General features: G+C 38.7%; 1 protein-coding gene across 6 annotated transcripts in view; it reads left to right on the top strand.

Moving 5' to 3' along the window:
• Window positions 1–14,574, top strand: part of CTBP1 (C-terminal binding protein 1) — a 164,905-nt gene extending 150,331 nt beyond the window's left edge. For 4 of the 6 annotated variants that reach the window (XM_085223647.1, XM_085223651.1, XM_085223652.1 and 1 more), the window contains 5 exons: window positions 124–338; window positions 4,074–4,204; window positions 6,340–6,467; window positions 8,882–8,999; window positions 13,109–14,574. In XM_085223647.1, coding sequence (XP_085079773.1) covers window positions 124–338; window positions 4,074–4,204; window positions 6,340–6,467; window positions 8,882–8,999; window positions 13,109–13,295 — 779 coding nt within the window. In that variant the 3' untranslated portion in view covers window positions 13,296–14,574. The remainder of the gene's footprint in view (window positions 1–123; window positions 339–4,073; window positions 4,205–6,339; window positions 6,468–8,881; window positions 9,000–13,108) is intronic. The other 2 variants (XM_085223648.1, XM_085223650.1) reach the window with 1 other exon arrangement.
• Window positions 14,575–14,905: the final 331 nt, after the last annotated feature.

Genomic DNA, 14,905 nt, shown 5'->3' on the forward strand with positions numbered 1-14,905 from the left:
TTATCCTCTTCCTCTTGCTGTACAAAACGATAGCATCTGATACAAGTGCTGGCAGTGGAAGGGAGGAGGTTACCTTACGCCAGCAGCTTCACATCTGTTCTCATCACATTTGTCTTGTTGCAGGGCGTGTTGGGCAAGCAGTAGCACTACGTGCCAAAGCCTTTGGCTTCAGTGTGATTTTTTATGACCCATACCTCTCAGATGGCATGGAGCGTGCTCTGGGACTGCAGCGGGTGAGCACTTTGCAGGACCTGCTGTTCCACAGTGACTGTGTTACCCTGCACTGCAACTTGAATGAACACAATCATCATCTTATTAACGACTTCACCATAAAGCAGGTAATCATCTCTGTGAGTGCCCTCTGCACAGGGGCTTTGACTTACTCTGTTGTATATATCTGTGTTATATAAAGGTGCAGATTCTCGTTTGAAAGGAATTTTTCACTTTTGCTGCTTTGAAATGAAATAGGTTTATAACTAATAGGAAAGTCGCTGATGCCTTATGTATCATTGCTGTTCTTGTCAGTTTTCTTCAGTAACGTTGCACTTGTGGAAATTATGTGCTTTTCTGATCTGATTAAGTTGTGCTTATGCACTTTTTCTGTGTCTTCTGGTAGCTGCCTCCTGTACCTGTACTTGCAGGTAGCAGTTCTGCCTTTCCTTCTTGTCCCTCGGGTTGTGATCTTCAGCATCACCGAGGGATTGTGACTAAATGCCGCCCCCCAGTGCTCAGCGCTGAGGCTTGCAGGGTGCTTCTCAGGAGGATCACATCGCCAGCACCGCATTCTTTGGGAAAATCGTGCTTGTTTGAATGAGAACTTCTCCCTAAAGTTTTAGATAATATGCAAATCACTATGGAATCTAGGCGTGTAATAATTAATTCAGTAGTAAGCTTTTTTTATTAAACGTCTGGATTCTAACTCAGGCCTCAGTGTAGGTAACAGCAGGAAATAAAACACTGAGATTTGAGAATGTAGATAGCATACAGGAAGAAATTCTAACAGTGTTGTAATTGATTCTATATACTTATGTTCATTATACATGCAGTATATCTACGTATTGGTTACAATGACAGCAGCAGTCTTTTGCAGAAAAATTCCTGCTTGTTTTCTGAGAAATACTTTGTACCTGTTGCTTCTTGAACTTCAGGCGAACCAAAGCAATTACTCAACATGTTACACATACATCTGATGATATAATGTACATCTTGATTTGAGAGTTGTGAGATTTTTGCAGACCCATCCCAGTGTATAACCTGGGATTAGGGTTTAAAACTTCAAAAATTAATGAATTTCAGATTGCTAAGAGAACTGAGCTCACCCTGTTCTGGCCATTCTCTTTTGTTCTGTGTACAGACACAACATTTTTATATGGATAGATGTCCAGACATCTCAACCCAAACGAAACCACGTTGAGTTCACTGGGGCTATGTAGAGACTTAGCAGTGGTCACTTGTACAGTAGCCTCTGAAGCTTTAACCAGTCTATCAGTGTAGGAGATTTTAAACAGAGGTGGATAAACAGGATGAGCTCTGGAGAGTGCTCAGTGCCTTAATGAGAGAAGCAAATGGAACAGTGAGTGATGCCATGTGAAATGAAATGCACGTAATAAAACCAGAACTGGAAAGGATATTGTAGGTATTTATCTTGATACCCTTTATCTAGGAACAAAGTGAAAGCATTACAAGTGTTATAAGGCAATTTTTGCTTTGGGTAAAAGTTTGGATGAGGTAGTCAGAAACAGCTGATGTGAATGTTACCCATATTTGAAAACCAGAAAACCTTACTATATCCGGTCATTACTTAGGTAGACCAGATCTTCTGAATTTCAAGTGGCAAGAACAGAACAGCATTTTCAGTCTGCCAGAAAACAGAGTTGCCCTAAAAAATTTCTAGAGCCCATTGCAGGCCTCTTTTATCCAATATTGCACATTGATGTAATAACCAGTTTTTAAACAGTGTGGAGAAGTATGGTGAATCTTCGTGAAGTCCCACCCTGAATCTTGTTTAGAATCTGAAATTACATAATCCTAAAATGTCTTTGAAAATTTGGTGTCACTTTTCTTTCAGAGGCTTTTCCTTTTAATTGATCAGCATTCTGCCTAGCCATCTCACTTGGCCTTCTAGTCCTAAATTAGCTCAGAGAAGTGTTTCATGCTTGGGTTTTTGGGCCCATGGTAATCTCTTGGGAGAAACTGAGGTCATCTTCAGTTGTAGAGATGTGAGAAGGTGATTCTGCAATTGTATGAATACACTTCTAAAGCAGCTGTGCAGGTTTAATGTAGGTGAATACTAACAGCTGTCAGCAGTTCTTGCTGTGGCTCTCTTTCAAGCTTCCACCCATTGTATGGGGTCATCTCCAGCTGCATCCACCCTTGTAGTTTATCATGAGTTGCAGAATTATTCTCCATTGGAATGCATTTATGTGTCCATGTTCTGTTTGATTTGGGCTTGTCTTAGTGCTAGCTTGAAAGTTTTGCAAATAATCCTGAAGGTAAAAGAAATAAGGAAGTTTATTATGGACAGACAGAAGATTTTGGTAAGGTTTGCTGAAAGTTTTCAAGATACGTCCTATAGGCTATACTTAAACATCAAATTATCTCTTACATTTGGAAGAACGCAGAAATAGGAAGTTTAAAGGCCCTCGTAAGGCCACATGACTTGGTTGTGATTGCTGCTTGGGTGAGCCCTACAGTTTAATTTGCTTCTGTTGCATAGTGGAGATGCAGCAACTGGAAGTGTCCCTTAGTTCCACACTAAATGGACTTCAGTTTTGCTATATGGTCCAATAAGTGTAAGCCCTTCAAATGGACTGAGGCAGGAACAATTCAAGCTAGTGAGTTGGCCAGAAAAATGTTTTTTTTCTTACAGCTTTACTGCAAGCATGTGCATGTTAATTGTTGAATATATCCAGTGATCTCTTGTAAAACAAACAAAAAAACCAACATTATTATTATTATTATTATTATTATTATTGTAGCTGACCTTCATCCAAACCTCCTTGTTGTTTGTGCATTTGGTGCTTTGAATCACTTTCTGAGGATGGATGGATCCATTTTTATAAGCATTAGTTTGTTTTGTAGGCTTCAAGTAGGTGATGTGGTGTCAAAATGTTGGGTTTTTCTTCTTATGGGGAGAGATGGAGCCAGTTCAAAATGGGTTTTTTATCACTGATCTTCACCATGGTTCCTGCTCTTCACATGTTTCATGCTTTGAAATGCTTCTGAGATCAGAAGCTATGTTGGAGATGACTGATAAAAGATGAAGTATTAGGGTGGCTGGAAGCAGGATGTAAGTTTTTTTCTTTTCTGTACCATCTCTCTTATTTAAACTTCCACTTTGTTTTCGTGTTGTGGATAAACTGTGGTGTAAATACTTGTAGTTCTCCCCCCATAGTGTCATCTGCAATGCTAATCTGCACAATGCACAGCACAGCTTCTCTCCTAAGCACACAGCATTCTCGACCAAATTCATTTTCATGCCTTTTAATTGAATAATATAAGAATTCTTTAGACTTTGTTTGAAAAGTCTTACGAGGAAGAGAAAGCTGAAGTAACAACAATAAATAAAACATAGGTCTACTGTGTTTTGGCAACTAAGGGGAAATGTGTTTGAAAATCCAAAAGCATTGATTTCTTTTCTGAAAAATTCATGCAGGCTTTTATTTGTGTGAAAGTTTAAAACCACAAAATATGAATTTGTTTAAGAATGTTCTGTAGTTTCTGTCTCATGCAATTTCACAGTGAAATAAAAAGGCATAAAATGATCTGTCAGTTTCATATGCACAGTTATATCTTTTGATCATGTTACTGCACAATATGTGAAACAACGCTTCTGTGAAAAGACACTACTTAAAAGAAACAAAAGATTATTCAATGCTGTGAAATAGCATTTTATGTTGGAAGCATCGCATTTTGTGGTACTTTCCACTGGAAAGGGAAGACAAATGTTACAGGTTAAATCAGCTGAAATAGCCTTTGTTGTAATGGATGCTTCTTTTGAGTAAAAAATAATGCCACAACGATTTTATTTCATTTATTTTTATTTCATCATTCTTGTTTTTAACTTTCCCTAGATGAGACAAGGGGCTTTCCTGGTCAACACAGCTCGAGGTGGGTTAGTAGACGAAAAAGCACTTGCACAGGCCCTGAAGGAAGGAAGGATACGAGGGGCAGCCTTAGATGTACATGAGTCAGAACCATTCAGGTGCTTTTCCTTTTCTTTTCTTTTTATTTTGTTCACTTTCTTATTTTTAAGTCGTAGTGCATGATACAATCAACAGCAACAAGTAAATGAGTTTTCCCTTCATTTGGTAGCTAAATACTCCTTAGTAAAGCAACATGAATCTGTGCAGCACTGGACTAATGCAAAAGTAGATGGAGCTTGTGTATGTGGTCGGAAGTGGGGAAAAAAAAGTCATCCAAGGCTTTAATGCCTTTAGAAAAAAGAATTAAAAATCTAATGTGTTTATTCAGTACAAATGTCAGAGACTGAAGTTCTAGTGCTGGGCATGGCTTTGTGTCATGGCTTTGAGAGGAGTCTTCCTTCGTCACTGACTAAATGCTGGAGGCAACTGAAGTGGTCTGAACAGGCTTTCAGAAGGCAAAGGGTTGAGATTTGGTGTGAGAAACAACTGCTTTGACACTGCTGTGGTGGAAAAGGCAGACTTTCTGTCCAGATTCCCTCTGCAGGAAAGCCACAAATGTGCCAGGTCACAAAAAATTAAAGATAAGGAAACTGTCTAGAGTTCAGATTTGGATTTCTTCTACCGTTTCTCTTCGGCAGGAGAGAAGTAACTCTACTGCCATGAGCAGTGCTCTGGCATTAGCCTTACTTTTCTGAATGCCACCGAGCATCTCCAGTGGTTTATGCCAAGACGTGCCACTCCCCAAGGTGGCATCGGTGGTGTGGTACCAGCACTGCTAATGAGAAACGAGCCTTGTTGTCCTGGAGTCTTGAGCCTGACTTCTGAATTATGAGAAGGCTGCAGTACCTTAGTGCTTGCATGTGACAAGCCTTTTCCACTTGCTCAGGCTGGGCAGGGAGAAATGTTAATTTTAACAGGAACCATCCACGCAGGTTTTTCAACAGGAACAGATTCAAGACTTGAGGGCAGGTTGTGAAGAATGGAGAGAGGACAGTCTCTGTTGTATCAGCTTGCAGGAGATAACAGAAGTTTTAAAAATAGAGCGATGGGGTCCTTAGAGGTAGAATTTTAATATCTATTGAGACATAGTGTGATATCACAAATACTTTTATTTATACCCTGCATTCATTTACCTCTAAATGTAGACATTACAATGCAGTAGTGCTGTGCAAAGCTAGAATCTAAACAGCTCAAGGGACTTCCAGCTGTATATATTCTTCCCAGTTCAGATCTCGAATCTGCACAGGCAGACCTTTGCACCTATAGGAAGCCCCATTTACTGCATGGAGATGCCATCTGCAGAGATTCAGTTGCAGGATTACAGCCACAGTTTCCTTTGGCTTCAATGCTGCATGTCTATCGGATCGCAGCTTGCAACCCTTTATTTGAGAGCTTTGCCAGATATTCTGATGTTTATTAAACTGCTGATGAAATCTATAATTTTATGAATTATTACCAACTCAGAAAGCACACTTTTGTCTTAAAATATGAGCTCTACCAGTGTTGCACTTGACTGGAGGATTATTAAAACTGAAAATAGATAGGAGGAGCAAGCTCCCGCTATTTTCAGTTTTCTTATTATGTATTTGTGAAAGCACATTATATAGATTCATTACTTTCCCTGAAAATCGATCCGTCAAGTAAATTTCCTTCTTTCTGTGTAATGTTTATGCAAAACATGAAAGAAAAAGTAGTTTAAAATAATAGAAAAAATGAATGAATTCTCAAAAAGCTGGGGATGCTGATTGACAAGCCTTTGTCAATAATCAATTTGCAAATAACTGTTATTTTTTTTAATGACTAAGTGTCAGACAGTCAGATTCTTGAGAGAGAAAGCTTTGTTAGCTATTGTAATAAAACTGATGGATGGACAGAGTGGCATCCTGAATTAATCTGGGTCTTGCTTAATGCATTTCTGCATGAATACTGGAACGACAGTGGCTGTAGTTAACAATAAGTGCATTGAACGGAAGCTAATGTTGCTACTAGTGCTACTTAGTTAAGTTCTACTCTTTGAGTTTATGAGATGTTTTATTTAGTGATGGAGTTAAAAACAAACCCAACAAGGAATATAAAAGCAATTATTTTCTATTGTAGAATTTAGTAGAATGTATATACAAATCCCTCTGGATCTCCCTATTCCCCCACCCCCAATTTGTTTTGTCATTTGATCTTGTTTTAAATCTTCATTTAGCTTTAGTCAGGGCCCCTTGAAGGATGCACCAAACCTGATCTGTACCCCACATGCAGCGTGGTATAGTGAACAAGCCTCGATTGAGATGCGGGAGGAAGCAGCACGAGAGATCCGAAGGGCGATCACAGGTATTAACTCACCTTGTTATGTCCTTTACTGTGTATTTCTTTTTAACGGTCTTGAAAGATGCTGAAAAGAACCAAACTTAGTCTTTGCTTACTGCTTCTAATGTTTGGAACATAGAAACCAGTAAATGCTAACTAAGTGTTCTCAGCATGAGCAGATCGTGTTGGATCATAATTACAATTACAAAGAGAAGGCAGGAAGTGAAAACGTAGTTTTTCATTTCTGTTGCTTGTAATGCTAGCCACGTGATTGATCTGACTGCAAATCGTCCAGATATTGCTGATATTATAGTATCATAGAATCTTTTGAGTTGGAAGGGACCCTTAAAGGCCATCTGTCCAACTCCCCTGCAATGAACAGGAACACCTACAGCTCCATCAGGTGCTCAGAGCCCTGTCCAGCCTGATCTTGAATGCCTCCAAGGATGGGACTTCTACAGCATCTGTGGGCAACCTGTGCCAGTGCCTCATCACTTTTACTGTAAAAAAAACTTCTTTATGTCCAATCTAATAATCCCTCTTCTAGTTTGAAACCATTTCCCCTTGTCTGTCACAACCAATCCTGCAAGAGAGGTTGTCCCTTCCTTCTTACAGCCTGCTGTAGATACTGAAAGTCTGCTGTCATGCCTTCCTCACCTTCTCTTCTCCAGGCTGAAAAGCCTCAGCTCTCTCAGCCTATGATCTATCATCTGTGGATTTTGTTAGATGTCCCCAAAAATTTCCTTTATTCTTTTCTCTCTGTATTTTCCAGAATTTATCTAAATTTGTCTTAGACAGCCTGGAATTTCAGTGTCTTTCAGCTGTAATTCTCAGAGATAAAGCACATAGAGTTTCATGCTGTTCCAAGTAGTGCTTGTATTACAACTCATTCTTATGTGAAAACAAAGCTTTCAGTATGTGTTAGTTGGTACTCCTTTTTAGATGTTTCTCTTTTTAAAGCATTCCACAGGAAGTCTGTCGTTTTTAAGGGCAAAGTCTCTTTGTTGAATAACTTCCAAGTAATTGTAAACTATTCACACTAAAAAAAAAAAAAAAGTTATGTCCTGAATATGCACTGCTAATAAATAAAATGAGAAGAGTAAGCCATTTGGCTTTAGTTTGAATCCCTTGTAGCCTGAAATAAAAGGAAGGTTTTTCATGCTGGAAAATGATTCATTAAGCACTAATGTTCTCTCTTTAGTAGGACTTTGCTGTTTTCCCCTTGGCAATATAGGCTGAATGCTCTACAGACATGAAGGGCTGTCTGTGTCACCTTGAGAGTGGTTCATTGCCAGTGCCTTTCTCTGCTGTTCAAAGAAGCACTGGCCGTAGCCTGTCCTGTATCTTGTGCTTAGAGAGGATAGATGACACAGTTTCATTTATAGTCAGTGCAGAAAGGATTCTCTGGACAGTGATTAAAGGCACCTCTGAAACTCCTGACCCGAATTGCCCTGTACAGGCCTGTTTCTCTCTGAGAGGTAACCTATAGAATCCGATCATCCCTTTGCTGGAATTAGTCTTTTTGCTTCTAGTCCTGAAGGACTGGAATATTGCATTCATCAGGCTGTTGTATAACTGTTAGGTACTTCCAAATAGCTTTGGGAAAGATTGCACAAACCAGCATACCATACCTGCTTGGGGGATGATTGGTGTGTAAATAAGTGTTAATGGACTAAGATATGAAAACTGAACGGAAGTCAGCTACACAAAGATAGTTCTGTGTTAAACATTGTGCAGTAACCCAGATGTATGTGCCTGAGAAAGCAGGCCTGTGTTTTCTTAAAGTGATTGTGCTATCGGTGATCTAAATCATTGATTTATAGTGAAGCTGTCATCACTTCAGTGTTTGAACATGGTTGGGTACTGAAATCAAACTAAGGCCAACACTGGGGAGGTGAGAAAGACAAGAAATTGCAGAGAAACAAATACAGGAAAAGTACAGGAAGTGTGGGATGAAGCTGAATATGTGAATGACATGAGGAATACAATTGGGAAAGGGTGTCAAGAGAGAAACTGATTGGAAAATGCAGTAAATGGTTCCACGCATCATCTACCATCTGAAGATAAATAAAAACCATCTGAAGATAAATAAAAACCCGTAACAGAGCATGTGCCTTGTCTTACACTGAACTAAGACTGACTTTATTCAAATTTTAGCTCATTGGGAAGTGTACATCTTGGGGATTATGGATTTATTGAGACTGTGTGTGTAAGAGACTATTAAAGAAAAACAGATAAAAATAATGCAGTGCTTTGGTAATTAAGTCCCCACCCAAAAAAAAAAAAGGGGGACAGCGAGGATCAAAAATTGAGCTTGTAGTGTGATTTTATGTATTTTAAATACACAAAACTTTATGGCTCTGTTTTTAACACAGGTAAATTTTTAAATTACAAAAATACATATTTAAATTTGTTTCTCTTCCCTTACTTCATCCTAGGTCGTATTCCAGACAGTCTGAAAAACTGTGTTAACAAAGATCATTTGACTGCAGCTACACATTGGGCCAGCATGGATCCAGGAGTTGTTCATCCAGAGCTTAATGGTGCTGCATACAGGTAAGCATACTGCAGGCATAAAAGAAATACTTGCTTAATGGAGAGGTGAGTATTCCAGGATAAAAGAAGGGTCTTTCCTATTAATAAATAAGTGTTTCTGAGTTAGGCTTCAGCTATGTTGTTTTCGTAGTTGTTGCATTCAGGAGAATAATACTGTTTTGCTAGCTGCTAAAATCAGACATGGAGTGCTTAAGTACGTTTCCTTCTCTTACCTTTTTCTGATGTGTGTGTGGTTAATAATATCTGAACAATATACAATCTTTTGTGTGTTCCACAGAAACAATTTTGGTCATCTCTAATAACGTCAGTGGAAGTTGGTGTTCATTTGCTAAGGGTGATACAGCAGTTTGTTACAGAAAGATTTCTGATAATAAAGTATTGTTATGTGCTTTTGTGGCCTCCAGACACAAGAGCATAAATAATTCAATAGTGAGTACAGTGGAATAGCCTGTAGTGTTTATTAAAACATGCTTAAAGCAGTGTTTTGTAAATTCTGTGATTTTTTTATTAAGATATTCCTTACAAACATTTGGGAGATTTGATCAGTGCAATCTTAGTCAACTCTGAAAAGCAGTTTTTAATGATCAATAGAAGTGCCATTTTTTTTCACATTGAATATTTCTCAGTTACTTTGGTTGCTTGATGGTCTTTCTCTATACCTTTACCCCTAGCAGCTGTCCCAGCAGCAGCAGATTTTACCTAGTAGCAAGCTTCATGCAATTTTTACTTATAAAAAAGTCTGTAATTTTATTTTATTTTAATTTTGGTATCTTCTAGTATGGTATTTACTCATAAGTAGGATAGAAGTGGCTAAGAAAGCTACAAACAGCTGCTAGAAGGCAGTGTCTTGAGGGATGGGACAGTTCAGTACTTCCAATACATTTTTTTTAAACTTCTTTCTCCTAATCTTTCTGCTCTCAGTCTTTAAATATCTTTCTTATCATTGTCTGTCTTCAGGGCTTTCTCTTACTTTTAAGGGGTGTTGTATTATCCTGTCTGAGAACCCAGCTATGCAATACTGAAAAGTGTGGTATAGCTCTTAAGTCCACAGGGTTCCAGTAGTTTCTTCAGGAAGTGATGGAGAGATAACAGAGAGAAAATCACTATCCTCTGCCATAATCTCCTTATCAGTAGCTGTAAGCGCTTCAGAAGAAAAGAATAATTTTGGTCTGATCAACACACACATACGTCAGATCACATCAAGATGTATAATTTTGGATAAAGTACCCCCATAGCTCTAAATATCTGAAGAAAGCTGGTTTTGTTTTTAGTTGGTTTTATTTGGAGTGTGTTCAAGCATGCAGCATTTGGTTTCGTTGCTTTAAATTTGGACTACTTGGGGCACATCTGAATGCAGCTGAGGCTTAAGGGCAGGTGTTCCAGAGCTGGGGGTGGTAACTCCAGCTGTGTCATGGCACTTAAACAGGAGGTTATGTATCCAAATAAAACACAGTTGGTTGTTCTCTCCTTGGAATCAAAAGACCAGCAGAAGCAGGCTGCACAATTAGCAGTGGGTTTTAACTTAGGAGCATTTGGGAAGATAATGATGTACAAGATCCTTGTGTATTTAATGTAAACAGGATAAGCACAGAACTAAATGCTTTTTTTAGACGTTGTTTTGGTTGTTTTTTTCAATAAAGAAAATAATATGTAAACTCTTACTTTGCAATTGCTTTTAAATGCAAAGTAGATCTCACTTCGAACATTTTGAACAAGATGAGTTGTGCAGCAAATACCTAGAGGCTTCTATTTGAAGGGCTGATAGAGTAGTCTTTGAATGTGAATGAAAGCAATTGTTATTTTTTTGCAGTGTAAAATAAGTGAAACTTGAAGAGCAAGCTTTGTGAAGAAATTGGTCTTAGTAGTAGTATTTGGTGGTGCTTAATTCCCAGCTTTATTAAATACAGAATTAGAAAAAAACTGTATTGAATGATCAGTTCAGTCTTCTCTCTGCAATACAAGATTGTCATCACAGCTGTGCTCTGGAGTCTGTCACGGGCTGTGTAATGTTTTAAATGTGCTAATAACTGTATCATAGTCATGTAATTGCATTAAAAGATAAGACCTGGGATAATAATTTATATGTTAAAAAATGCAAATTGCTCTTTCAGTAAACTAAGACTAGGAAGGCTACTTAATTCTGAATATATCATTTATTGGAATTTTGATAAAGGATGAAGCTCTTAAATTATCAGATATTATCACTAACAAGGAACATGGAACATTCATCAGCAGAATATAATCTAGATCTTCTGAATATTGTCACATTCTGGAGAAAAGAAAACATTTTCCCTGTCAACACAAAAGGTTCAGCAAACAGAACTGTCCCATGGGCAAAAGTTGATGATGTTTCTGAGAAGGATCTATTGATAATAGTTTTGGTGAAGCAGCATAATAAACATCGCTTTTCTGTTACTACTGCATACTTACTAAGTTGCCTGTTAAGTAACACAGTGTCATTTCCCATGCCACAGTGAAAGCAGATTATAGGCAGAGTGAAATTTGACAGCTAGAAAGCAGTAGTTTTGCAGTTTATGGGCGCACTGACAAATTTTTCAGCCTTCTAACATGTAGAAAATGAAAATATCTTCATCCTTAAGAGGCACTTGGATGAGAGTAGTTAGCTGATGGTAACCATTCAGAAGTTGTTTCACACTGAGGTATTTCACTATCCATTTTCTGTCTGTGTGTAACATAAGATGACAGTGCGCCTGTAACGGATAAGCTGTTTCAAAATGAAATTTGAATAAACAAAATAATACCAGTTAGTCAGTATTCTTAGGAATTGAAGCAAATTTGACTAGTGAGATTCAAATGGAAATACTGAATCAAGCAACTAATTTCATTAGCAACAACTAATTAATTCTAAGGAAACTGTCTAGAGAAGGAATGAGCATAGGAAGACTGGCAATATGTGTACAAGTGGGAACAAATTTCTCTGGCCTGCAGGTGGTGCAGTCTTTCACACCCTGGTTATCCATCCCAGGTAACAACCAGCCTTCCATCCGTAGCAGTCTTTCTTAGGATGACCAAGCCTGTGTACAGTGACCCCATCGTTCTGCTGTATCAGGTAGCCTTGCTGAGCTCCTCTGGCAAATTATCTGTAAAGAGCTGTTCCCACAATGTTTCAGTGTTGGGTTAAAAAGAAGGCAGTCAGCCTAAAGCACTTGGCCTCTGTTGTAGCTGAATTTCAGACAAAAAGCGTGGCAAGTTTGGTGCTAAAAAGAAAATGAGTCTGGTGTAATAGACATGAATTTGTCATCTTAAGAGTGTGAATGTGTTAGCTCTTTTAGGGGACTGTTAGAAAGCTCTGATTACAAACTAAGTTTAAAGAAATAGTTTTTCACCTAAGTCTGGGATTGTTTGGTCTGGAGAGGAAGAGGCTCAGAGGAGCTCTCAACAACTCCCTGAAAGGAGGTTGTGGCAAGGTGGGGGTTGTCCCAGGTAAGAGCAATAGGGGAAGAGAGAACGGCCTCAAGTTGAACCAGGGGAGGTTCAGGTTGAATATTAGGAAGAATTTCTCAGAAAGAGTGGTGTGGCATTTGAACAGGCTGTCCAGGGAGGTGGTGGAGTCTCCATCCCTGCACGTATTTCAGGAAAGGGTGGATGTAGTACCGAGGGACGTGGTTTAGTGGGCAGTATTGGTGGTAGGTGAATGGTCGGACTAGATGATCATAGAGGTCTTTTCCAACCTTAATGATTTTATTATTCAAGCTGCAACAGTGAAATGTCAAAATTTGCGTATGAGAATGAGAAAAATGTCTCCAAAGATCACACTGATGAAAAGTCATAGAGGACAGGTACGTTTGTGTGTGCAGGTCTAGCCTGAGTTGCTTCTTGCTGAGGTATGCTTTGTGAAGGATGCTTGCTATTAAATCTGAAATCGTAAAGAAAAAAAAAACCCTAGCAAATCTTACTTCTCATCTGAGTAACATGCAGCATGTTTTGACAGGATCCACATATGGCATCTTATCTTCAGCTTAACCAACTGTGTTTCTCACCGGTCTGAAAACAAAATAAACATCTCTGTACCTTTTTGAGGAGGCAAGGAGGGCTTTGCTTTCAGCCATCACTTGGTTGTAACGTATGTTCTCATTTTCTTTTCTCAGCAGGTACCCCCCAGGTGTTGTAAGTGTGGCTCCGACTGGCATACCTACAGCGGTAGAAGGAATTGTCCCCAACCCTATGTCTTTATCACACGGCCTCCCTGCTGTAGCCCACCCGCCCCATGCTCCTTCTCCCGGCCAAACTGTCAAACCAGAAGCTGATAGAGACCACCCAAGCGACCAATTGTAGCCTACGAAAACAGCATTCCCAACATCGGAGATTTCAACTTCAGCGTATGGAAAAGAAAACAACAAAACAAACACAAAACCCTGGATTTTGATCAAGGCAAAACCATGAACTTAAAGGAGGAGACGATTATTGGTTTAGAAACTGGTCCAATATACAGTATAAAAGGAAAAGGTGGGAGACAAAAAGAAGATTTGGAAACATTTTTTCCTCCGTATAAATTGTAGTTTGTCCCTGTCCAGTGAACTGATTCACTGTTTCTGTGTCCTATGGGTTCTTTGTTAAGCAAGAGAAGTTAGTAGTTAATTATATCATGAATGTACTTGTCTGTGTACAGTTTTTAGAACATTAAAAAGGGTTTGTTTGCTTAGCTGTCAACAAGGAAAAACGTAAGGGAGGCATTCAGCAAACCAATTTTGAGATTAAAAATCCTTTCTTTTATATTTTAAAACATGCCCCAAAATGAGGCAGTTGGCAAACTTCTCAGGACAATGAATTTTTCCCATTTTTCTTTCTACGCCACACAGTGCATTGTTTTTTCTACCTGCTTGTCTTATTTTTTAGAATAATTTAGTAAACAAAAGAAAAACCATTTCTCCTAATTTTGGCATGAATTCCCTTATTTCAAAATGAAGACAACCTTGCAAAGAGATTTTGAGGAAAAAAAAAGGTTTTGTATAAACGAGCATTGTGCTTTTTGTCACCAGTTAAAGTATATATTATTGGTGGTATGAGAAAAAGGCACTAGACTACTGAAAAGTAGCAGCATTTCATTGCCTACATTGATTCCTTCCTGGTAATGTGGTAGGCTAGCAATATTTTTGGTTAAAATCATGTTTGTGACTGTAACCATTTGTATGAATTATTTTAAAGAAATAAAAATCCCAGACAAATACCATATGTGTAAAAATTTTTATTTCTAGTAACTGTTTATTCAACTTTTATTAGGTTTCTTAGCTGTAATTTTTAAACAGATGCTGTCAAGTATTTCATTTCTAGCTTTACTTTGCTCTCTGTTGTTTGTAATACCGTCTTGGAAGCTTGAAAAATAAAAGAAAAAAAATTTCTTTCCATGCCATTTTTTCCCTTTACATTTCGTAAATGTCGATCTTCTTTCCTGTGTTTCTAATGGAGTTTGAAATTAAGATGGATTTTGATTTGTACATCGGCATCATCAGCTACGATATGGTAACAGCGTTTATGCCACCGCTGTGGGCAGAGCAGAGCAGGTACAACAGCACCACGACAATAATAATAATAAACGTCTTTTGCCGAAGTCCAACATGAGAAGTGTGCATTGTTTTATTTATTTTGTGATGGCGGAAGCGTGCAGCAGAACGTGATTGTCTTTGCTGTGTGGAAGGAGTTTGTTTCACAGGCGGTGTTTTTCAGGCAGGTTTTCAGCTGGAAGCCTTGCTGCACCCTCTTTGAGGTGGCCTTCATCCCTGTGTGGTGTGAAGAGCAAGTTGAGCTGCTGCACGAGAGAAGTGCTGACTGGAGAGACGTGAATCTGGAGACAAACCTCCTAGGTTGTCTCTTATCTGTTAGTTCATTAATCTGGACGTAGCTGCCCACCTAGGGTTGCTGAGCTGTTCATAAGGGATCCATGACAG

This window comes from Meleagris gallopavo, chromosome 4, assembly GCF_905368555.1.
Source record: "Meleagris gallopavo chromosome 4, MGAL_WU_HG_1.1, whole genome shotgun sequence".
Lineage (NCBI taxonomy): Eukaryota > Metazoa > Chordata > Aves > Galliformes > Phasianidae > Meleagris > Meleagris gallopavo.